At 35.9% G+C, this 26,802-nt stretch overlaps 1 protein-coding gene across 1 annotated transcript in view; it reads left to right on the top strand.

Moving 5' to 3' along the window:
• ADGRA1 (adhesion G protein-coupled receptor A1) overlaps positions 1-26,802 on the top strand; it is a 294,207-nt gene that overhangs the window by 100,739 nt on the left and 166,666 nt on the right. Inside the window, exons 3-6 of the mRNA XM_075423515.1 lie at positions 1,821-1,892; positions 5,700-5,771; positions 14,852-14,923; positions 15,706-15,869. Of these exons, the coding sequence (XP_075279630.1) occupies positions 1,821-1,892; positions 5,700-5,771; positions 14,852-14,923; positions 15,706-15,869 (380 nt within the window). The remainder of the gene's footprint in view (positions 1-1,820; positions 1,893-5,699; positions 5,772-14,851; positions 14,924-15,705; positions 15,870-26,802) is intronic.

Here is a 26,802-nt window from a genome sequence, read left to right as displayed (position 1 = left end):
CTTGTAATTTGAGTTAAGTTACTTAATCACAGATACTTGTAGTAAGTAAACCCGTATGCTTTGCAGTAGTTACATTTTAAAAAGACTCAAAGCATAGACTGTTGTTAGGTTTCAATTTTAAATAAATAGCTCCCTTCATACCTTTTTCCTGATCCTTCGTTGTTTTCTTTTCAATAATGTCACAAGATTGGGAGCAACACGTAGTCATGATGAAAGCACTATGTAGATCAAGCTCGAACAAAGAACACTAATCTAAAAATATTGGACAAGTGAGGTTGCAATACGTGGTTATTGTGAACACAGCTGAGTATCATACCTTGCCGATTACGCAGCATAAACTTTGAGCTGAATGGACTTTAAAAAATGCTGAGTGATTACCTTGAACCTTGTTTACAGTTAGGATTTTACAACTTTAGCGACTGAGTATCTAGAAATACTTTCTAAACTGTGATGATATGGACTTCAGGGGGTTTTCTCCATCAAAATTACAGTCTTGGTCTGCTGTGCTTTTGATATCTCTGCATTTCATATATCTAAGACAAAATGCCTTGTACGTAAGTAATCAGAATGTCTTATCGCCTTCTTAAGGACTCTGAGTGTTGCATGTTGCAGGCTGAAAGCTGAGCTTGGCTGTTATGGGTCTGACTGAGATCTTTGTTAGCAACTGATCACATATAGATGTCAACACTAAACGAAATGGGTGTGACAAATTTTTGGAACTGTATTCAAAAGATCTGCAAAAATGACTAGCAAAATACAGAAATATTTATTTATGATTTTGACTTTGAAATTACAATATATCCTACTGTGAACTGAACATTTTGGATGATATCTTGCCCTACTGAGGGCAACTGCAGTTAGTGGAAGCAAGATTTCACCTAGTGTGCATTTTATTTGCAGTAAAATAAAAAGTCATAAATAAGATGACTCATGTGGCTGTTGATACATCCGTACTTTGGCAGAGTCAAGCGGCGTATCTGCTGCAGTATATGGAAAAGGCCAGTCTGAGAAACAACACTGATATTATTGCACACCAGTCGTTCCCTATGAATTGCAAATTGTCAGAAAAGGAACACTGACTCTAGAAGAATTTACAGCATTTATCTCCTAGGCCTGCTTATCTAATTGCACTGAAGGCATTTCCTCAGGGTTCACATCACGAAGTGTCTTGAGACAATTCAGTAGTAAATCTCTGTGGGGACTGCGCTAAGGGCAATGCCACGGCCCCAAGCACTGTGTCAAGAGCAGATGGGATTACTAATGCCAGTGAAATATTCTTTATCCTCGCAACAGCCGATCCTCTGGATTGTCACCAAGTGCAAAATGAAGCACCTATGTGCCAAACACGAGAAATTGCTTGTGTTTAAGGATGGAAACCTGACCTATGTGTTTGTCTCACATGCACCTCCTTTGCCTACATTAGGTGGAAATGAGAAATTTATTAACTGTAAAGTGCACAGCACAATGAATAAGCAAACTAAAAGGCTCTTGCTTTGCTGACTGATTATTTTATTCACTCATTGATTAAAACATTTTTCATGGGGCAAGAATGGCTGGTACAATGGCTTGTTTTGAAAAGTACAAATAGGAGAGGAATTAAAACAAGCAGATTTTTTTTTTTTAACTTCTGATCTTAACCATCTTTCTTGGGAAAAAAGGTTTTTATAAACTGCAAATGGTGTTACTATTTAAAAGAAATTAATTCTTGGTTTTACTAAGATAAATAGAAGCTAGAATTGCATTGCATTTCACACTCATGTATAACAGTAGTACAGTAGGTAAAGTGATAATTAATTACTCCTCCTATTGTGCCTCTCTAGAGATCTGAAGAATAATTTGATCAGCACAATTGAGCCAGGGGCCTTCCATGGACTTTCAGAACTGAAGCGCCTGTAAGTATTAATTCCATTTGAATTATTCTGAAAATTGTGTTTGTATTGACATTTATATCCTTGGGAACTCAAATATGCCACTAAGCAATGCTCACATAATGACACTGGCTGTAAAATAGAAAATCACATACTGTGCTTTTTAAATTTACCATGCCTTTTTCTTCTTCTTTCCCTTCTTTTTATCCCTTCCCCCCTTCTTTTTTGTCTTTTGCCATTTAAAATCATCTGTTTGGTCTCCATTAAATATCCTAACAAGTACATCTATAAAGTTAAAAAAGCGCCTAATTAATCACTTATCAGACAATATGGCTGCTATATACATTGTAGACATCAATCAGAAATAAAACTAAGTGGTTTAAATGTGTGTAAACCATGTTTTGTGCTACACTAATTTTTTCATTGTGGAAGGTCTACTTTACTTTTGTCACAGAGCAGGTCTATAAAATAAATTCACAGAAAGGAGACTTCGTCATGTTTTGGAGTTTGTCTACCATTTTCATCCCTCTCACATTTACTCTTTATTTTTAGTGTGGTTTTCTGAGGAAACAAGGCTTATGCGATATATTCCCTGTCCACCATTCTTCCATTCCTTTATCTGAAAATGTTCTCATAGTACTTTTGAATGCACTGGCTGAATTTTTTATACTGCATTTGTAGAAGGTAAAAATGTTTAAGTTCCTAAGATCCTGCAAGTGGGCCTTTTTGCTTTTAATTGACAAGGACTACAGACTCTCCTTAGTTATACTCAGCCTAAAGGAAAAGTGAGATGAACCCTTTTTTAACTCTAATTTTCAAAGTGACAGCATCCCAATGTCCGTGGACTGGCTAACCAGGCCACCAGCACATTCCAGAAATCTGCCTAGCCATCGTCTGTGCTGTCTTACATACGATGAGACAACCTGTGAGAAATCCAGGATTATTTTTGTGGGATGGGAGGATTTGATGAGAAAAAATGGAAATTCACAGAAAACTAAATTTACAAATCCTTCTTCTTTTTTGCTCTGAGCTTAAATTCCCCAACTGCTGTATACAGGGAACGCTGCACAACCTAAGTAGAAGATTTCCACCTCTGATCATACAGGTAGCGGTATTGTCTCACATCAACCACTCAGCTTTAGTGCATTTGGGTAGAAAGCCAATGACACACTACTGATGAAGGCAGAGGACTGCATACATTTTTAGTACAAACAAAAATATTAGGTTGAAGCTTTTTCGTTCACTCTGTATACAGGGATAACAATACAATAGAAATGATCAAAATGAGTGCCAATTGTTGCTTTGGCCACATCCTCTAATAACACAACCCTGACCTCTTGTGGGAAAATCAGGAAACCTGTGCTGCACATCTGCGGAGTGCGCAGGTGGAGCCTTGGGGCAGCCGGGAGAGCCAAGGCCGGGAAGAGGAAGGCAGGAGGCTTTGGGAAAAGGGAGAAGAAAAGATTCTTCAGCAAACTAGGAATGCCAACGTTGAGATTTATGCTAGATCTCAAAAAAAACCTTGTCACTGATGTGACAAGACAGTTGAGCAGAAGGAATAAGTAGTGTAAACTCCTGCTGAATGCTGAATACCGTAATTACTTTAAGACTGTACTTTACATTCACATTTTATTTCACATGTAAAATATAAACGATGCTGTGAAAAGCAGAAGCTGATGTAATATGGGCAGTTGCAAGAGATACAGCTATGGCAAGTCAGACAAGACAAACTGTAGGCTGTCAACATCAGAATGTTTTCTGTGAATGATTTGGACAACTGTTATAATCTGTATTTGAATGACAAACTGAATTATTTCAACGGCTTACTTGGAAGGGTACACAGAAAATTGATGCAAACTGAAAATTTGTGAAGGGCTGAAATTATGGCACTTGGTTATTCAACAGAGGAGAGTTTGTTTCCTTAACATCAATTTTACAAGTCAGCATTAGTAAGTTAAATGTCTTACACCTCAAAAGGAACACCAGGTTTGTACATTACAAATTGAATTATGTTTAATGTAACACACATTAGTGTGGAGCAATGTGCAGCAAGCTGTCTTTTCTTTTTGTTAATTTTTTTTTTTTTTAGAAAACATCTTTTACGATACAGAGATTTCAGCCATTGCCATATATCTTATTGTGAAAATAACACTCATTGAAATAAACTGTTAGAAAAGAGGATGTAGCCCTTCGCTTCATTAAAAATGCCATTCTACTGTGTACCAGGCTTAGAAAAATATGCACTTGTTTTGATAAGTTTAGATGATATTTACTTTTGTTACCCCAATTATGCCCCACTCAGTGATGCATTTCTTCTATACGTGTTCAGACTTTGCTTACGCAGTAGTAAAGCATTACCCAACTAAGAATTCGGGGTAGGTTCTTAGAATCATAGAATCATTAAGGTTGGAAAAGACCTCTAGGATCACTAAGTCCAACCTGTCAACCCATCAACCACCATACCTGCTAAACCATGTCCTGAAGTGCTATTTACCTCTTCTAATAGATAGATAGAGAGATAGATAGATAGATAAATAGATAGATAGATAGATAGATAGATGTTTGTTTTAAACTTTCATTTATAGATTTACTGTGTAGCTGTCATTAGGAAAACTTAAAGAATAAAACTAATATGCAAGGATTGCACTGTATGTTTATCCATACTATTTTCTCAGCTATTGGCTACTTAATATCCCTGACATGCATTTAAGGAATATTTTCATTGTAATGCAATATTTCATCATTTAATTATACAATTGTACTGTGTCTAATAGAAGATGACTTTGTAGTGAAGTCTAAAGATACTGCCTTCATGTTCTAGCTAATTGGGTATGTCTCCACTGAAGCAATAACTGGATTTGTCAAACTACAATCTTTATTCTCCTATTTGATTACTTGAGTGTTCCATGTAACAACAGAAAAATAGGGAATCTGCACAATGTGACAAAAGAATTGGAAGACTACCACTAATTCTGAAATAAAAATATTTTCAGATCAATTTTAATATTTTAATGGATGTATAATCTCTTAAAATCCTTACATTACTTCAATTATTTTAAAAAAACATACTTGATAAGAAGGAAAATTTGAGTCAAGGTAAAAAAATGAAACACTAATTCAGAATGCACCAAGAAGGAGTATTCATGTCGTTATCACGACATAATTTTTTGTCTCCTTCCTATAAGTATCCTATACGTTATGCCATATGTATGACTTGTACAGAAAATGTCCATTCACCTTCCTGCAGACAAGAGTCACGGAACATAATGCCTTCTACTGTCTGTGGTCTGAGACAGTCACAGTATTGCTCTGAGAAGAGATTGCCAAGTGCTTGTGAAGACTGACCTTCTTACTAGCTCAAAAATAAATTGCCCTCTGGTTTCTATGATTTCTTCAGCAAGAAAGAATGCTATCAATGAGATGAGCGATTAGTAAACAGTAAAAATGTGTCAGTATTGGTTGAATATTGCATGCAACAAAATGCATAGTATTTTTCATAAGTAAATAAACAGGTGCTAGTAACTTTGATGAAGAAAGTTCTTTATATTGGAAATAATTCCTGTTTTTTTATTTGCTGCAGATATAAAGTCATATTTAAATACCATTAATACTAGTTTCAGTATGGTATGTTTAACTGTGGAATATTGATCAATAATGTTAATATAAAAGTTGTTAAATTTATTTAATTCAGTTATGTTACATTATGGAAAAAGGTTTTATTTCTCATTTGTCTCTAACTCTTGAAGTGTTAAAGAGGCTGTATGTGATTGTGTGGGTGTGTATATCAATAAGACAGACCTAATGTTTCACCATTTTTCTTCTTTCTTTCAGGGATCTTTCAAATAATAGAATTGGTTGCCTAACACCAGAAATGTTTGTTGGACTTAACAGTCTTCACAAACTGTGAGTATAATACCACTGTCACATGGCTTACCTGAGTATAGTTGGTAATAAGCTGTCATTATAAGGAAATTACAGGTTTTGGACTTAAAAATAACCCCTCTCCTGAGCCTTTGATTGTTATGACTTGATATTTTAAAGCTGTTGTTTCTGTTTGTAAAATCTTTCAGAATTGAAGGAATTAAATTGAATATATTTCATTTCCACACTGAAAAGAGGCTGTGACATTTCTGTTTGAATGAATTTCTCTTTGGGTATCTTGGAAATGATTAAAGGTCAGGAACACAAACAACACACTGGTTTAAAAAGATACATTACTCTTTCTATCCATTACAGCTCAATTAGATTTTTTTTTTCTGAAGTGTATTACAGAAAAAAGTAAGCATATACTGAGAAAGAAATGTGTGAAGTATCAAATAAAGTTAGAATATCAGGGTAGTTCAGATTGCTTCCAAAGTATCAGTTTATACTGTTTGTTTAAGGTACTGTGTTGTACACTTTATTTGTCATGCTACTTTCTGACTCATCAGTTTATTATATCCAAGTGCAGTGGGACGTGGTCTAGAGAGCAAAACAATCAACTTGCATATCCATAAGCATGCCAGAGAGCCAGTGTGATCAATACATTATCAGACTATTCTAGGAAAAGCACTCAGAAAATATGAGATTGTGATAGTACACCCAGACCATTCAGTTTTAGGGAGAATCAGATGACCTGGAAGAAGAGAGAAAAAGTGTGATGACAAAGGTTGCTAGTAGATACTAAGTTAACCAGGGAATTACAGACAAGGGTTGATTTTGAAGAAGGGTGGAAGTGTAGTGGACAGGACTCCATGACTGGGCAGTAAAATGGCAAATGAAATTTAGTGTAGGTAAATATTAAGTCACGAAAGGGAGAAAAACAGATCTGTTCTGGCCTAACCATTAAAATATAGAAAAGACGTTCTGAGATTATAGTGGATAATGCCATTAAAACTTCTGATTAGTATCATTTAAAAAATACATTATGAAGTATTATTTAAAGAAGAGAGAATAATTCAGAGAACATCCATTGTACTACAGCAAAAAGAAGAGAAACTGCCTTTTTGGGCAATTCCAGTCTGCTCATCTCAAAAGGATGACTGAAACTAGAGAAGTTTCAGAGATGGACACAAAGGAATGGCCAAAGGTGTGGTACAGCATAGGCCAGTGCTAGGAATTGAGCAAGTTGGCTGCAACTTTCCTGGCAAAAAGAGGACAATTCACAGGAAGGGTCCTGGTTAAATGAATATTTGGCCAGGCCCAGGAGGGCTCTGTGTCTTCATTCACATCTGTCTTCATTCCTGAAAGGGAAATAAATTCCTGTACTGCATCACAGCATGTTGCAAATCTCATACTTTATTTTCTTCCTCTCCAGCCAGTTCTGGCATTTCCTTGGAAAAACAGGGAAATCTTTCTAGAAAGATCTGATGTGAGGTCAAGATAATACCAGGTAAAAGGCTGAAATCTGGCATGCTTACTGACCACATTCATGAGAGTAACTATGCCAGATCTTCTTTTATGAAAACAGGTGAGAAGAGATGATGGGAAGAGCCTTGATAGCATGTTGATGCACAGGTGCAGACTGGACCTCTTTTTACTCATCTCCAGTGAGCTGCCAAATCGGGCAAGCTGGGGGTTGCTGGGTCTCCTTTTGTTGTGCACAGTGAACATGACTGATTATATAGCCAGATTACCACAGGAGGTATATTTAATTCAAAAAGGTGAAGCCGTCTTATTAAATGGAAGGTGCTTCTGGATGCTAGGAACATATAGAATAGAAACTGTTCTATTGAGGTAGAAACTGTTCTATTGAGGTAGACACCTCAATAGAAACTGTTCAAATCCCTGCTCTCTCAGGAAAATATGTCTAAAAATTACATTTGTAAATCTTCCAGACTTTGTCTTAAAAGCTAATTACAAGTTAAATGCAGAACTTCAGTCTTGTGATAGTAAAATTCATTCACAGTGAGCATACAACATTTGTTCTGTGACAGTGTTTGGCTGTACTATCCCTCTCCTCTGAAGAACAGGAGTATATCTCCACATCCTTCACTGATGCCAGCGTGTTGGAAAGGGGCACAATATGCTGATCAAACCACACTATTACAGTTTCCTTTGGTAAAAGAGATTTGCCATATCGCTGCTTATTCTGGTAAGCTGTGTACCTGTCCTAGTGTTGGCAAATCTTTTCTGAGCATATAGATCCAAAGAAAGTCTCACCGGTTCCCTCTATACTGTCTTTTCTTGCATCTAGTCTTTTTGTGTATCCTATGTAAATATTTACCTTTTCCTCAAGATGGGGCTAACTTTCATTTCCAAGTGGGTGTAGATACAGGGCTTTCTGTATTGTTTTCTGTCTGAGGCCCCAGTTTATAGCAGATATTTGAATTAGACCTTTCTTAAGTGTAATTCTCAAGTGACAGTCTTGTTACACTTTTTACTTCGGATAATACTATTTAATGAGATTACTAGGCCTCTCACACTCAAGAATGTTCACCTCTTCTTGTATGATAGTTCTCTTAATATTGACCAATCCTTGGTTTTGCTATCACGAGATTTCATTTTCACATGCTTACGTTTCTGAGCTAGAGTCATTAGCGAAAGCACTAAATACAGTCACAGGACTGTTTCTGCAGAACACCAGTAATGTCTCACTCCCCTCCCTTCTGTCCTGTGCATTTCTTGCAGTGTCTTACAATAAATGCTATTAACGCCAGGTTCTTCGTGCTTTTATGGATGTTATATCCATGAGTTGGTAGAAAAAATGATGATTCTGGTAACTGTAGACCTGTTAGTCTAGCCTCATTGTACTTGATGCAGTAACTGAGTGAGTTGTAAAAGAAAGAAAATGGAAAAAAAAGTAGGTAAATCAGAAATAGGGAAAAAATCAATATGCATCTATTGAGTATGTATCATGTAATCATATTTAAAAGTCACTAATTTTCTAGACAAGGAAAATTATTTATGGGTTTTAGTATACATCTAACATGACACTACATAAGCAGGAGAAAACCACCAACATTTATACTAGTGTTTTCATGTGAGTGGAATTAGCCTAGAAGGCCTCTATTTGCCCAGGTAATTTTTGGATTTTAACTAATTCTGCAGATCAGTAATCGTACTGTAGATGGGCTTCGGAAAGATCATTTCCAGAATTCAGTACATGCTTCTCCCATAAATACTTATAATCCAATTAACCAAGCTTACTAAATAGAACAGAAAATAGCAGTAATGGGGTATATTTAGGCTATATATAATATCTACGCTTTCTTCATTTCTTACTTACAGTACAGTAGTATTGTTAAAGTGTCTTTTGCACCTTGTTTTAGTAGACTTTCCAAAGTTTAACTGAATTTTTGGTAATTCTATGCTTCCTGTCTTTTTTATAACCTTTTTGTGTTTATTATAGTATCTCCACTTCTTTGATCTTTTTAAAACTTGATTTTGTTTTTTAAGATTTAAGATTTGGTTATTGCTCCATTTAGTCTATCTTCTATTTTTCTTATTTGGATTTCTTTCTACCATTGACTTAACAAATGGGACTATCCTGCATTCCAGTTCCTGTATTTTAGTAGTTCTTCACTAGTTGCTTTATTTAGTTTTTTTAATATCAGAAGTCTGTCCTTTGGAAATGAGAGGCATAGTAATAGATAAGTCTGAATTCCCATTTCATCTGCAGTAAATCCATCCCTGACTGCTATGTCAAAAGTTAGGACTTTCTCTTTTCTAGGGACTGTCCTCCTTAGCAAACCAAAGTCAAGAGTATCATTACTCTTGTTGGGTCAGTGATTATTTTGTGAAGAAATACAACCATAATCTCAATCAAGAGGACCTATTCCCTGCTGCTTCACAGTATCATTTGTTCATCAATCTCAGAAATCCCTATAATGACATAAAACTGATAGTAATTATTTGAGCTGGGATCTCATCTGGTGTAAGAACTGGTGTTTGTTCATTGACTGCAAGCTAATGCTACCTGGTACTTTTCTAACATCTCCAGGGGGAAAAAAATCCCTTGGAAGTTCATACAAACTTCCTAGAATCAAACTTCTTAAACATGTTTAAAAAACAGTAAGTCATGCTTCTGTTGCTACTGACACCTCTGAATTGTGTTTAGGTGTCATTTCAGGGGTGTGAGAAAGCTGTTCCCTGAAAAGGTTGTGGAGAAGCATTTACTTAGTGTAACATCAGTGTATGTAGTTGTACCAAGGAAAAGATGACAAGTTCTTAAACATGGAACTGGTTTCAGAGCCATGAAGTGTGGTTTAGATTATTGAAGGAGCAATATAAAGGTATATACATATGCACTGATTTATGCAGTTGTTGATTGTGGTAGTTAGAGCTCTCCTGTGTTACTTTAGCACAGATGAAGTATGCAAGGATCTTTGCAGGCTGTTATTAAAACCAGTAGGGAGAGCCATGAGTCCACTGGAAGGAGCAAAGGACATAAATCTTTTAACACACCTTCTGTGAAGTACAGAGCTGAGGTTTTCTGATACTGTTTACAAGCACAAATACCAGGTGAAACAAAATAACGCAGTGTGTTTCACTCAATCTTGTAAGTCTAATTCAGTTTGAAAAAATACAATTAGAGTTGAAAAATAAGCCCTAGGCCCAAAACGACATAGGGTGTTTAATCAAATGAGGTGATGCATATATCTAAACTGAGTAGGGTGAAGGTATGTTTAAACACTTCACTGAAATGAAGGATGAGAACTGTCGGAGCTTTCAGGGATAATGCAAACACTCTTCAAAGGGCCTGGTGGTTTTGTGCAGTCTGTTTTAGAACAGGACTGCCTATGGCATTCTTGAATTAAGAAAAAATTAATTAGTAGTATCATGTAGTGTTGTTTTGAAAACATGCACACGTACAGAAACCACAAGCATTTGCAAGATTCTTGATAATGTAGAAAAGACGACTTTTATTCAGATTGCAGTCAGGATATTTCAGTGAATAGGAACTGAATTTCAGGTTACTAATGAAATCTAAAATTTCACACAGCTCCTGAAATTGCTGCAGCCAGTGAGTTGCGATTATGTTCTTTGAGACTGATCTAATTTTTACATCTTCTTGGATTTGATGATTTGTGCTCTGGAAAATGATTTCAAAATGCTTTCACATCATATGACAGATGCAGCTGACAGTGCCTCCGACAGTATAACAGAAGATTTATTATGCCTTCTAAATTATTAGCTTAACTTTTTTTGGCTTATATATAGCCCTTTGACTATGTTTATTCTGTGATGAGGTGCATGTATTCTAAATAGGAGTGACATAATAGAATGCAACAAATCTTCCAAATCTCCTTTGGCCCCTCAGTTACCATGTTTCAGTGCTTTGTTCCAGAATTATGTATGCAAATATATTTCTGCTAGGTAATGGAGCTGCCATCCACATCAATTCTGTTTATATTTAATCTAAATATCAAGAGCTGTGGAGTTCTGGGATGGTGCCACTGTACTGATATACCAGATTTCATTCCCCTGTAAGTTAGCCCTTCAGGTTCTGAAATGTTGTAGCCTTAAACCTGTTTCAGCAAGCAGCTACTGCTGGATCTTCCTTTTGGAAGTTTGAAACAGGATTTTTTCTCCTTACTTCTAATTGTTTGATTAAAGTAGATCTGATTTATTCTTCATCCTGCCTCTGAATCGTCATCATCAGTTAGATTTATGATAATATTATACCATAAATTCCTGCTGTCATTGAAGCAACCAATCACTTCTGTTTGTGCCAGAGATAACCTACAAAACCAGGAACACAGGGAATCAAACAGACCCCACTTTAGCAACATCAAGGAAACATGCACCATAACCTGCCCTGTCTGTTTTTCTGTTGTCATTTTTTACCCCTCCTATCCCAGCCTTTTTGCACAGATCAATCTGTCACCCATGCATTCAGCTTTTGCTTTTTAATACTGATCGTTAAGTGAAGCATTCTTCATGTTCATATACTCCTTCTTCTAGCTATATTTTGCCTCAAAATGGTCCTTTGAGACACATAACTGCCTTTGACGTTTTTATGGCATTTGTCATTTATATTAAAGCTTTTTGCAGAAGTATTGTATTAATTTCTGTAAAAGCACAAGAGATTTCGTAGATGAAAAAATAAGTGTAGGACCTTATACATAAGACTAAAATGTTTTACTTCTGTTAAAACAGAAAGCACATGTTTCTTTTAATGGAGTAAGGTAATGGCATAGTAAGTGCTATCAGATTTGGAGTGCATTAATTTGTTTGAAATGTTTGCAAACTAGGTGATACAGATGTTTTTAGAACAAATGTCCTTTTAAATCAAGCTAGAGTGGGTTTTTAGGACATCTGAAATGACTGAATTTCACAACACTATCCATTTGGCAATATTGTAATATATAATATAAATGACATGAACTGACAGAAGCAGGCAATTGCAGGGTGCTGCAGATATCAAACTCATAAATGTGTATGTTATTGGGGTGATCTAAGAAGATTTCTGACAGTTTTGTTAGAGAAGAAGCTATTCCCACTGTTCAAGATGCATATACTGTAATTACGTGTTTCTTGGGCATAGAAATGTATTCCTTTATGACCTATACAGCACTGTGAACATGATCCTAGTTTGCTAATTATTGGTGGTAATATGGAAACTTCAAACCAGGTCATTGCCAGAAGAAATAAAAGAATAAAAAAAATTGGTTTGCTGGCTTTGTGCTGACTTTTGAACTGTCAGGAACTCAATTATTCCAGCAAAACCACTGAAGAAAAGGGTTACATACTTCTCTGTCATGATGAAGAGAAACCAAAAATCTGTAAGTGGAACATCAGTCAGGAATTTTTAGGTTAACATAGTGTAGGTCATTAACATTTGGAAAGTACATAGATTCAGTAGATACAGAATGGGCATCCCTGGCAGGCGTGTAGCTACCATGCATCTGCTGAACTCTGCTACATCAGCTGTGCAATGACTTATTCCCCATTTCCTAAAATATTGACCAGACATAAGGCCTTCTTTTGATCCAAACAGAATTACCAAACTTCAGACTTGGCGTTCTGTGTTGTTGTATGAAGCCTGGATAGCTATTTCAGGGAAAAGAGGGGATTTGCATCAGATCGGAAATGTCATACTGCGGTGGGGTGAGGCAGAGAAAAGATACCCCCGATATTTCTGCCCACTGGCTGCCATCCAGGCAAGGCTAGGCAGATTGCTTTCCCCGTCCTTCAGTTCTGCACGATTGTCCTCCGTCAGAAGGTTTGTACTACTGTAACGGCTTTCATATTAGTGGAACCGCTTCTGGTTTACTTCAGTGTAAATGTCAGGGTTATCACTTTTTGATGTAGTCTGTTTAATGTCCCAGTTCACTGAGCTGCTTCAGCATATGCCTTGTCAGGGCTTATGTCCAATAAGCACATGAGTAGATTCGTGTAATTTTAAGTAAAGAGGTAACCGAGTCTTTGTGAAATGCTCAATATTTTTAGTTCCTGTTGATGAATCCGAAATATTAAGGATACAGAAATAGGCAGCTACAAGCAAACATTCATTTCCACCTTTAGACATACCCACACTTGAAGAATACTTGAAAGACCTTCCATCTCCCAAGACCTTTGCATCGTAACTGTATTAAAGTTGCACTGTTAGACAAAATCTTAATAATGAGTTCAATTATATCAACACATCTCATCGTTACTCAACATAATGACAAATAATTTCACTTAACATTGCTGAGACAGTTTATTTTTCTGTATTAGTAGAATTTTGCTTTCAACTACCATGAAAATTTAAAGTGTTCAAAGTTCAGCTTTTTTTTATTATTTCAGTGGTGAAAAATTGTATATAAAAATAAGATTAGTTGTTATTTCAAGAATGCTCCATAGCTTTCTTTAAAGTAATTTATAAATTAACAATACTCTCTCTTCTTTCTTGAATTAATTGATCCATATGTATCTGTTCAGGTTTCTGTAGAAAGCATGGTTCTTGAGTTTTTTGTTTTCCTTATTTTATGAATCTGGCTCAGATCTTTTGCAGCTTGGTAGATTCCTCACTGGTGGAAAATTGGTCCTGATCTGAATTTGTATCTTCAGTTTAGTATACGTTCTTTAGTTTGTAGAAAGAAGAATTAAAATCCATAATTATAAAAAGCATCCTTTTTAATGAAAAAGTAATGAAAGTATTTTCTTTACTAGTCGTTTTTTTTTCTATATGCGATAATAAATCTCCAGTGAAGAGATCTGAAATTTCACTGATAGCTGAAATTTTGTAGCCATCCTTGAATTCAGACGTAGGCTTCAGGCACTGGATAGAAAGGAACACATATCAGTATTTCAAAAGCAGGTAACTCATACGGTATGAAACATTAATCTTAGATACTGCACTCATTTTTCCGTTTACTGGTATAGAAAAAGATAGTAGTACTTGACATTAAGCATTTACCTTTTATATTGTTAAGACACTGGCAGAGCAATACTGTTGAACTAGGGAAAATTAAATTGCATCTGTATGCAAGTATTCAGCTTAATCATTCTGACATCAAGACAAAAAATAGTAAAACAGTAAAATGGAAATGTCCTTAATTTAAGGATGGAAAAAATCAGTTTGTTTAGAGTACTTTGTAATAAAACAATTTGTGTAGTTACATTGAAAGCTCATTACTGTTCTAAGGAATTGCTTGAATTCTTCTGAGCGTTACTAAATTAGGACACTCTTTTTATTTCTTTACCTTGAAGTGGCATTACACATATACTATAAAAATACAACACAGGTCTCACTGACTAATCATTGTATGAATATTTTCACTTAAATTCTAGAATATTCTCTTCTAGAATTCTATTCTATTAAATATGTAGAAATATTCCTATTAATTAGACCAAGTGAATTGTATGTATACCTGCTGTGAAAATAAAAGAAAACTGTATGATTTGATTTGAATATTGCTGTCATTTACGATAAAAGCAATGTACAAATTTAAATATGTTTTTACTGTTGTCAAGAAAGCAGAATTTCTTAATTAGCACTGGGAAAATTAGACTCTATAACAATTTTGTTTTCTTCTTGTTTTTGTTAGTATTGACTGTAAATTGCTGTTTTCTAGGAATTTGTCAGGGAATATTTTTTCAAGTCTCATGAATGGACTTTTTTCTGAGCTGCTAGCTCTGAAAGCACTGTAAGTATGAATCCTTATGTTCGGAAGTCTGAAGTATTTGAGAAAGGCATTAGAATAAATGTAACAGAGCTGAATATGCATTCAGATGGGATTGTTTCTAGCAATGCATTCCAAATGTAAAACATGCAGTATTTTGTTATCAATGTCTGTATCACTGTTGATGAGCTGCCACCTTCTACCTCTCCCAGGGCAATGGACAGTGCTGGCAACTTGACCTCATTGCTGACTAGCCTGGTTTAGCCATCCTGACTAGCATCCCTGGGTTTTTTTGCTGTATGATCTTATACCTTTCCATGTTTTCATGCATTACATCATGTAATAATACTGAATACATAAAACCGCTAATGTTAAACATTTTTCCTGCAACTATAGTAACAATTGCTCGTTATTTATAATAAAGGTACCTCTCTCAGATTTAAAAATGTATACTAGATGCTTCCATGGTCAAGTTTCTACTTAAAGAGTTTTTAGTAAGTGAAAGCATGTTATAGTATGACTTTCTGCAGAAGCACGTAGTCAGATTTAATTCAGTAGACAGTGATGCTGTTCTGCAACCAAACCAGGATTTTGGCATAATGTCTTGGAAGTCGTTAGCAGTGGGACAATGTGTGTTAGTTGTCTCAGGATATCTTTATAATTATACATCTATAATTATACATCCATAGTTATGCATCTATCTAGAATTAGTTCTCTTTGAAGTTAGATAATTTGAATCTAATAGAAAAAAGTATGTTTATGAAAATTGCATGTGTACCAATTGTGGTCTGTCTTTGCCTTTCTAGACATTTCAACACTGATTCACTCATTTGTGACTGTAATCTAAAATGGGTCTTGCAGTGGGCCAGAAATGCTTCCGTTCGAATAGCGGAGGAAACAATTTGTGCTTACCCCAGTGCTTTACAAGGACTGTCATTTCGTAACCTGAAGGAAAACCAGCTGATATGTGGTGAGCTGTACTCTCATTTAACATTACAAATTAAAGTGGAATCCAGAGAAAATATTAAAAAACAGAAATTTATGCAAAAAAAAAATAAAAGGGTTAATAAATCTGACTTGCTTATAGGCATGATAAGTTCAGGCATATGGCACAGAAAATACAACTAATATTGAAAGAGAATGGAAAAAAATACAAGTTTCTTATTTCATACAAAATAATACATATAAATATATTGCAAGAACACCACTGTCCTGACTATATATTAGGTAACGTGATTATGATTTAAAACATTAACTCATGATGGTAGCTCTACATTGTATGCTACAGGAAGCTGAGCATTTCTACAGGATTTTACAGAATGTTCCTTTCAAGTTATATCTCTGACAGTGTGGCATAAATGTCAGATTTCATTCTTGTATTCATTTTTATAAACATGTAACTGTGCATTTTAGCACTGCGTCCTGGGGATGAATAGAATTTTTACAGTAAGCTTCAGTTAGGCAAATTCTGTATTTGAAGATCTGTAAGTAAATCACTTTTTGAAAAAGATTTTCCACCATAGCAAACATGATAGATATGGTGTGAGGAAGGAAACAAAAGAAATATGAATGAGTAAAGAAAATTTCTCTCACACTGAACACTGCCTAGCAATAACAGACAAACCTAGATATTCTAAAAGTATCATGAACTGCAGAGAAAAAAAGTCTTTGCCTAAGATTATGCTGGTGGGTTCCATAATCAGAAGTATAATTTCACACATACTTCATTAATCACAGAATCTTTGAATCTTTGATTTCTTGAATGACAGAAAATTGCCTGGATGGTGATTTTGCTAATGCCTTACGAAACAAAAGGGAAGTAACACTTTTATCCTAATAACCATGAGAGGAATGATGTGTGTTGCTAACACATTTATAGCAGAAGAGGGATCCGGGTTGACTGGAATCAGAACAAAAAAATTGGTTTTAAAAACAACAGCAAATACAAATATTTACAAGTTGGGAGAGATGTGAAAGGATGTGAATACCAGCCATAGATGTTCCATCGACTGAATTGTTAAGGAAACACAGATACCTGTCTGGAGGCAAATAAGGAATGAGCTCTTGTGAGCAAAAGGCAGGGAAGTTTCCAGTAGTCTGTACTATTGAACTACTGATAATCAGAAATACTTCTCAAATATCAAGCTAGCATTTTATAGAGAGTCAAAATGGGCATCTTCATCAAGATCCATTTCCCAGCAGGAAAAGTGCCCTTTCTGAAAATGCTGGAATGATCAGAAGGATCGATTAAGGACTGTTAATTGGTATTTCTCGGTTACCAATGAATATGAGCCTGTGAATTTTAGCAAGAAAATGAAAGCAATTTCTCAGAATTTTGTACTTAAATTCCTAATAGGACTGCTTACCACACCTCTGATACAGAATTTATAAGGGCCATCTAGTTCTCACTGCTATTTATAATGTCCATAGAACACTTGTCAAGGTTTGTGATGACTGCCAATAGCTAGACACTGCTTTTAATATCCACAGAGAGCTTCACAGTGATTATATTTGCTGAGCCTTCCACCAGCTCTGTGATTTCTGCCAGGTACTTCACAGTGCTCATAATATCTGTTGGGCAGCTTATGGTGCCCACAACATTTAGCAATTTCATTTTCAGTAACTAATAATAGAAGGCTGTCTGGGACCAAAATAATAACAACTGTTGAGAAGGTTTTAAGAATAATATGTGTTGAAATATGCATAGATCTAATTAAATGAAATGTGTCTTAAAGAAAATGTTAAGAAGTTGTTTAAAAATTAAAAACTCCTGCATGTGAACATCTCCCATGCTGTCAGACATTTATATTTATAGTTACTGATCTTCCTTCTACATGCTAGAAGAGGTCATGAGGTATCACAGTCACAAGATAAGCAGAGAACAGAAGAATGGAAGAGAAAAAATAAAAATAGAAGGGAAATGGCAAAGATCTTTGCAGGCGAGTTAGGGAATGAACCAAAAAGTCAAAGTAAGTGAAAAGGAAATAAGACAGTAAAAAAAATTCTGAATAGCTACAAGGGGCAGTTTGCCACAAACTCTTTAGATTTATTTTGTGTTTTGATGGGAGAAGAAATCATCTTTCAAATTTTTCTGGCAAGTTTTTCTCATACATCTGATAAGACAGCCAAAGAAGTCATCCATTGAAAACAGTTAAAAATCTGCTTTGAGGATTTTTATAAGAGTTAATTTAAGTAACTGCACAGTTTTGGAATTCACAGGATTCTGCTTGCATAGTTCATTAACAGCTTATAAAAGCTACTTAAATCTTCTTTACAAAAAAGCTCCAACTCAGAAATGTTCAACTAGAAAGCAATTTTTGACAGTGTTGGAAATAAGGCTGAAAAGCAGCTTGATGATTCTGCCTTAATTGTGAGGGACTGTAATGAATTCATAACAGTATGGACAGAGTATTTTTCTGAAAATTATTGTGATATTGGCTTCATGCAGTGCCTTGTTACTGTTTCTCCATGACTCTAAAGAAAAATTTCTCAATTTACAGGAGGAAAATTACATTTTCCTGAATACCAATGCTATAAATTCCACCTGAGGTCTGAAAGCGGTCTATGATTTTCTCTTGTGCATGTCATCAGCAGAAGAGGGATTCTGTAGGCCAAATTCTTCACTCGGGAAAGACCTGTATGAGTTTTTTGTCTTAAGGGGGTTACAAAAGATTGCTCTTAAACCTGGGTTTGGAGTGTTTGCACTAATGAATGAGATATTAGAATTTAGTTTCTCGGTCTCAGAGCTATATTGATGCTATTGAACTAACAGCTCTATGTAGTAAAAGTTCATTTGTTTTGCAAATTACAGTAGACATATAACTCTTATGAAGCCTTTTTCTGTTAGAAAATGTTGACTCATCAAAACAGGTGTTTGGAAAAGTGCTGACTTTCTTGTGTGCCCCAGCTAGATTTTATTTAAAGTTTAGGAAGTAGTTGACATAATATCAGTAATCTTTAGATAAATGATTTGGCTGAAAATGGTGTAAATATTTACTAAATTATACAAAAAATATTGCAAAGGTCAAAGTATAAAAATAATTGTACAGCGCTTTAGACATAATTATTTATTAATTTCCACCACAAAGAAAATTATCTAATTCTCCTGAGACAGAATGCTGTTTCTCATGCAGATCTCCTACAAATTAAGGTATTGCTTTTTGCATGTGTGTTTTCTTTACAGATGTTTATAAAAAAATACTTGGGGCCATGGCATCACCTTTTTCTAATTAAAAAAAAAATTGCTTCAAATATAAGAAAATATAAAAAGATATTAAAAATATCTTTTTTGCTTAGAGTTTAATGCAGTCTTGGATGGCTCTCAGGCTGTGTTAGTAGACCTCATTCTAGCCCTTTGCATCCTTTCATGAGGATCGGGCTAAATATAGTCCCCCAAAACTATGTTTACCCTCTTTCTATGATGGAAAATCTATACAAGTCTTTTCCTTGGAAGAAATGTGTCAGTTGCTTGTGTCTTTATTTTGCTTCTGTCCCAAATTTGCCTTAGTTTCCCACTTCTGTCTTTCCTGGGTTGCACTGAATGTGAGAAAATCTCCTTGCATGTTGAACCGCTTCAACACAGGATTGTAGGACAAGAGCAAAAAGAAGTTCTAAGATACAGTATTATTTATTCACCTGTATTGTGCACATCACTGAAAAACCTGTGTCATTTCAATAATTACAACCAACAAGGGCAAACGGAGACAATTAGCAAAGCTGGTATTAATGGATGTTCTTCATATACCATCCTCAGTCAAGATACTTCCAGAGTAAGGAAACAGATATAAACTCAAATGTTAGATACGTTCATTTTAAGATGCAGTCTTAGGGGAAAATATGGTGGGAATAGAACTGGCAAAGCGCAGACTAATGGCAAAGAAAATATCACAGCTGAGTCATTTTCCTTCCTTGTATTAACATGACTGAGATAGCATCTGTTTTTAAGTGGTGTTTCATGTACCTTGATGGGGGTAGGGTGGCATCCCTAGGCTCAGGAACCTGTTTTTCAGAGGCTGTGAGTATCCAGAAACTGTTTTTGAGTTCTGCTTTTGCTCTGGGTGCTCCATGCACATGAAAATCAACTGCAGTGTGTTTCACCTGGCTTAGAGGGGTTACAGTACGTAATTTTGGAAGTGTGGATTATGAGAAAATGTGTATTCTAATCATGGGCAGTGCACCCTTTGGGTGTGATGAATAGAATTGTAACTGTTTACATCAAACTTGTAGCAACAAATTGTTTGGGTTGGTTCATAGTTTACTCATAGCTTTAATAGTCAGGACTTTTACTATGGGTGACAGGGAATGAGTACTCAAAATACAGAGCTGGAGTTTTATCTGTATAAGATCTGTATGATTAGGTTTCTGGCATGCCTTAGGGGGCTGTTAACACTAAAGAAGAATAAAAATCCATCCTACTGAGTTGGGGTTGTTTAGCCTGGAGAAGAGGAGGCTGTGGGGAGACCTTGTTGTGGCCTTTCAGTGCTTAAAGGGAGCTTATACGAAACATGGGGACAATCTTTTTAGCAAGGCCTGTTGTGACAGGACAAAGAGTAATGGTTTTAAACTAAGGGACGGTAGATTTAGACTGGATGTAAGGAAGAAATTTTTTTACAGTGAGGGTGGCGAAACACTGGAACAGATTCCCCAGAGAGGTGGTAGATGCCCCATCCCTAGAAACATTCAAGGTCAGATTGGATGGGGCTCTGAGCAACCTTGTCTAGTTGAAGATGTCCCTGCTCACTGCAGGGGGGTTGGGCTAGATGACCTCTAAAGGTCCCTTCCAACGCAAAGCATTCTATGATTCTGTGATTCTATGAAAATAGAAGTGAGAAACAATGGAAGATAATAGCTACAAGTTGTGAGTGTTCAACAGTGTTTGAATTATTACTCAGTCTCCAAATCCTGTAAACTACCTTAGTTTAAAGTGTTAGCTCATGAGTGAAATTAGCAAGTTGTGACTCATAAAATCTTACTGAAATGCACTTTTTTTTGTATAAGAGACTCCCTACTTAGGAGGGGTACTTCTAAGGGAGGGATACAACTCAAAGGGATAGATCCTTTTCTGGCTTCTGTATTGTGCAACGCAATTCATTAAATATTTCAGAGAAAATGTACATAATATATTGATAGGGAGGGGATGTTGTTAGGGGATTGTTTGTACTTAACCAGCACCTTGTCATTTGTAGTTTGCCTCACTTCACTGAGAATCAGAGTATTCATCCTCCAAAGGAGCAGAGTCAGGTTAAAACGTAATCACTTCCTGCTCTGAAGCTCCGTACCTGTTCACACTGAAACTGGTGCAATGCAAAAAAAAAAAAGAACACATTTATATTCTTTATGCAGTCTTTCTACTTGTATTAATAGAGATTTCGTGACCATTTTAAGATTTAATTTCTTACATGCAAAGGTATGAAGTAATTTCATCATGTCTTGACTAATCACGTTTTCTAATCTGTGTTTCTCATGCTTAAATATGAGCAGAACGTTAAGGCATATTTCTCTCAGGCCACATGGAGCTCCCCGGTCTATTTTCATAAGTAATTTTTTTTGCAATCTTACCTAAAATACCACAAAAATTCAGAACATTCAAGACATTTTAAATCAATTACAGTAATACCACTGTGGAAAAAGAGAGCATTTTCTTTTCTCTACCTCCTGTGTTAAAGTACTTTTGTTTTCTGAAGCACCTTTTTTATTCTTGATCTACATTCTTAAAATACAGGGTGACTTTAACTACTTTCTCAGTTTCCTCAGATGGAGGATGAGCAAAGTTTTCGATGCTAGATATGTTGAAATGCCCTTATAATTTTATGTGATGTGCTTGCACATCATTTTTCCTTCATCCCTAGCAGTGTAAGTTTCCACTGTGCAATAGTAAGAACTTTGAAAGAAATATGTTCTTTTAAAATGTCCAAAAAGGGAAAAAAAATTGATGGATATTAGGAAATTCAGTCTTTGAAAGGAGACTTTTTCAACAATTAAATTTAGGCCTGGAATCAACTGAATGCATTCAGCTTCATTCTGCATCAGCTTTGAAGAATGCTGTCAGATATTTCGTGCTAGGGATATTGGGTTAGAAATGAGATTTGAATTTGCTTTTTTCGTATGGTGACAAAAAATAAATTATCTGCATTGCCTTTTGAGTCTTAAAATGATAATTGTATACATCTGCACATAGGTTATTATTGAAAGTTTTCTTTCCCGCATGAAGTATATTGCAATAACAAATACTGGCTCAAAGTGAACAAGGAACATTTTTTTCTTCATTTATTTTTCTTGTAGTATACACAACGTTTTTTTGGTCTCGTGTTATTTACTTAAACTTAGGAATAGGCTTGAGGTTATTGTTTCAACCATTTCTTTCTTCATTTACAAGTCATTCTTACTTCATTAACACAATGCAAATATTGAACTGCGGGGGTTTTTTCAGTATGTAGCAACCGACTAAACTCAAAATCTCAAGTACAAAGAATGATGGATTAATTATCCAGGTTTAGATTCCAGTCCTGCAGTTTCTTGGCAGCCTACAGATAGCCTGCTGCATTCATGTGGAGCATCATTGTCTTCAAGAATATGTGGGATCAAGACTTCAACTCCAATTCTGCAGGGAGTGCCTAATCATATGAATAGGTTTAATTATATAGAAATAGGAATATTCCCATTAGTAACCTTTCACAGGATCAGGTTTTCAAGATGTGGATAGTGATACAATTAGCTGTAGTTAAATCCTCTTGCAATTGTTTCTATTTTACAATGTTAGCAATTCAGGATTTTCTTTAATAACAAAATATGGATAATAGGAGAATATCTATAAATCAAATGATGTAATTGTACATTTTTAATCTTTCAAAGATGGGTGTGGTAGATTAATTTTCTGTCAGAGCTGAGTGGTGCATTTTAAATATCAAAGCTTCCAATAGATAACCATTTGGTAGTATGAAACAAACAATGGTCTTTTGGCTCCAAATTCTAGACTGCTCATCCTAATATGATCAGTCTCAAACTGGGGAAAAAAAAAGGAATACGGTGCCCTACATGTGATATTAAACATTATTATCTAATTTATTTGGTGGTAATTTAGAACACTGCTACAAGGTTGGGGGCACAAAATAAATGACATTTAAAACTTACAAACATAAAATAACGATTATTAAAATGATAATTTGAGAAACTTAAAGGATGTTCTACTACTACACATTTTCTTGCATCTGTGCTCACACATGAAAATATAGTTCAACAGAACTTTTCACCCCTGAAATCTTATAGAATGACCGGGACAAGTGTTTACTTCAACAGAACTGGCACTTGTTCAGCATCTTTTATGGCTTTCACATTTCCTTTTCACGTGGCATTCTTGCAGCATAGATGGGTACTCGTGCAACCTGCTGGACTCTGAGCAATTAGGAGCAATCTCTGCCACTCTTGGGACCTTCCTGCTGCCATACTTCTTTGGTCTGAGTGTGTAATAAGGTCATGGAAATAAAAAGAAGGTGACTAGTGGTGCTTAAGGTTTGGAAAGATGAGTGCCACCACTGCACTTCCCAGATAGGTAAAGCATACAACATATTTTGTAGAGCTAGGTGCTTTGTCCTTGCCACTGCTCAGCCGTTTTCATTAACTGCAAGCTTTAACGAGTGTGCATAGCCATGAGGCTGGCAGCTTGCTTGCAGAAGGATAATCCGAGTAATCAAGATTAGCTTTCTAGCAATGGCTCCTGACTCTTGCCAGTGAAGGAATTTGTGTTGATGAATCTTCCAATATCGTTGCTGTTCATATGTCACTGTCTTCAAGTTTTGGGGTGTGGCAAATAATCAAATGCTCCCCAGATTCTAAAGCAGCCTTCTGGGACAATTTAAAAATAAGGAATTGAAAAGTGTTAGCAGTTTTATTTGATGAGGAATAAATCAGTGATAAAAAGTCTTTTTACCCTTTCTTTTGAATTTCTGCTAGGTATGCCAATGCAGGACATGGGCTTTATTCTGCCTGCATGCAGATAATATTTTGGTTAATTGATTAATTGGAATGAAACCTTGAATTTCCTGTTGTGGAAATTTTTCAAGTAGCTATTGCCATTTTACAAATTAATGTTATGATATCTGGCATTCATGTTAAATGTTATTAAGTGAAACCTACTGCCTCTGTATTTCTCTACCTCTACTTTCCTACCAAGTAAATCACTGCCATCATCAGTAAAAAAGAAAGTGTTTGTCCACTGCTCTTTCGCTTAAAATGGTTGTAATGGACACAACATTCATCAGTGCCTAGACCCAGTGGAAAACTGATAATTTATTTTCACAGAGGCTTATAAATCTGGGGGAAACTGCTGTAGAGAAAGACAAGTTAAATAACTTTCTCATGGCTGGACTTGTCACCCACTTGCTGAGTGCTGACTGAAATCTGTATGAGTTGGATTTGCTAAAAGTGACTAGATTTGAATTGTACTTTTTTCAGCTCAGCTTTCCACAGTTTCTGCACAGGTGTAGCTTATTTTGTTTAAATAAGTCTGAGAAGTTACAGAATCCAAGCGCTTCTCAGTGAGGCTGTCATCCAAAGCTATGATTGTAGCTCTTCTTGGCATAACTGCACTGACTTTAATCTTCTGTTTTGTAGATATGGAGTGTATTTATGAAGTTAGCTAACCTAGATAGCTGAAGCACCAGCAGCAGTGAACTGTGACAGCCTGGACTTGCTGTACCAGGATAAATCCTGGGATTGCTACTTCTGTTCAGATCCCTGCATCTACATTCTTATCAGTGCCTCAGTCCAGTGACTCTGCTGTGCCTGCTCATGAGACGTGCACCCTTTCTCTTTTTCTCAGCTTTGATGGCTTTACAGAAGTTTGCAGGAGTAAAATGTAATACAAAATTTGTGATTTAAAGTAAAACAGTATACATGTCTGAAGTCTTGCTCTTTGGTTAGTAGCTACCATTTCAGTGTAGCACTTAACATTACAAAACAAACATAAACCTGTGATTTAATTATGAGATGCTGCAAAAAAATACATCTACTTTATGTTTCTGTCTGAAAAGCATTTATGAGGGTGAAAGCGACTGGTACAAATGGTGTGGAATATGCCTTGCCCTGCCAGCATTATGGAGTTGGTGGAAATAAGAAACTATTACACAAACAGAAGCTCTACATTTTCTAGAGTGAGTGGTAAATGAATATGGTACAAAGCCTCTTGTCCCAAGCCCAAAAGACTTGTCTTATTTTGATGTGTCTAATACATGTTGACAGCTGTATTTTCTTGATAATATGTTAAAATTGGAGCCAGGCAAAGCTTTTATTAAAACTGAAGTTTGGCTCTAGTTCTGTATTCATTCTTGACTTCCTTGGCATATTGCACTGTCTGAGACCATCCACACCAAACCTTTTGTAATTGTCAGCAAATTCTGCAATAAGAACTTGGCATTGGTGTACTGGCACCTCCCCTTCTTGGCAGAACTGGCCTTCAGAGCAATTCAGATCTCCCTCTTTTCTTCAGTTCCATTCAGTAAATATCAACATATATAATTTGCTGTGTCAGCAATTCAAATTTTTAACTAATGTTTTTCAGTTTGTTTTTCCTCATTTTCATCCGTCCTTTGTATTGGACCAGTTCCTTTACTTTGTCCTTACTTCCAGCTTCCCCTACTGTGCTTTCCATGCACATCTCTTTCCCACTGAGATTGTATGCAAATATTAGAGCTCTAAGTCACACTTTTGTCAGCAGGATGTGCCGCACTCTGTAGGCACATTCAGTTCAAATAAAAAGCCCATTGGCAATACAATAAATCAAGTGATTAGCAAGAAGCAAAATGCCAACCTCTGGCTTTTTTCTGTCCCTAAAGCTCGTGGTGCACTGTAGCAAACGGAATTTTCTGCCAAGAGAGAGGCAGAAGTCAATGGTGTATCCTGAGACATGAGCACTGTAATACTGCACTTGTGTGGACAACTTGGAGAAACCTGTGGATTTTCTTGTTTCTGACTGTGAAAAAGCTGCCAATATCAAACAAAACCAGTTAATGAGGGCCGGAAAACGTATAGCAGAAAACTGTGTCTATGGTAAACTGAACAGCGGAATGCGTAGTAACCAGAATTATGCACTTAGTAGCTATTTAGCTGTAGAGAGTTGTGCTGCCCAGGTTAGAGGTTGTGCAGGAGAAAATGCAAGAAACGTGGCTGGAGGTAGGATGTAGTTTGTTTTTCCTGATCTTGTCTCCAGCACCTTGTACTGGTCATGTTGGCCAATGACTAGCCAAATTTCTGTAGTTTTTAGACAATTCTATTGCATGGGCCAGCTTTTGTGCTTATACATTTGCTTTTGATCATTCACCCAAAAGACAGTAATGTCCATTTGTAAGTGTATGCATTCTAAATGGGATCATATTATATTTAAAAACTAACGAACATACAGGTTAGAAATGCATTGTATGTTTACAAACACTTGTATTCCATATATGTCCAGTGACAGCAGTATTTCCTTCACATTCTTCTCCTTTGCATCTTTTAAAACAGTAAACAAAAAAGAAGGCCAAAATTAGAAGGAAAATTGAGATATTTTTAAAATCTCACGAACTGAATTGTAAGGAAAAAGGCAAAAAGTATTTAATGTGTGTGTAAGAGAAATTGTTTTATAAAGGTATTAAGGGCATACACATTGGAACATTTCCTTAGACCTTCAGTGCACTTTGCTGTTTTTCTGTTTTAGTTAATGGTTATTAAAATAATTTCGCTTTTCTTTTTCAACTTTATATACATCTTGGGGCATCGCATGCATTAAAATGTGCATGGATATACTTCCTGTGAGAAGGACTTGTAAGTGATATTCTAATTCAGTGGTATTTGTGTAACCTGATTCCTCCTCTATATGTCCTTAGTATTCTAGTCTAGAGCTAATCTGAAATACAAAACTGGATAGCATA

Source organism: Opisthocomus hoazin, chromosome 6 (assembly GCF_030867145.1).
Source record: "Opisthocomus hoazin isolate bOpiHoa1 chromosome 6, bOpiHoa1.hap1, whole genome shotgun sequence".
NCBI lineage: Eukaryota > Metazoa > Chordata > Aves > Opisthocomiformes > Opisthocomidae > Opisthocomus > Opisthocomus hoazin.
This window is presented reverse-complemented; position numbering and strand designations above follow the sequence as displayed.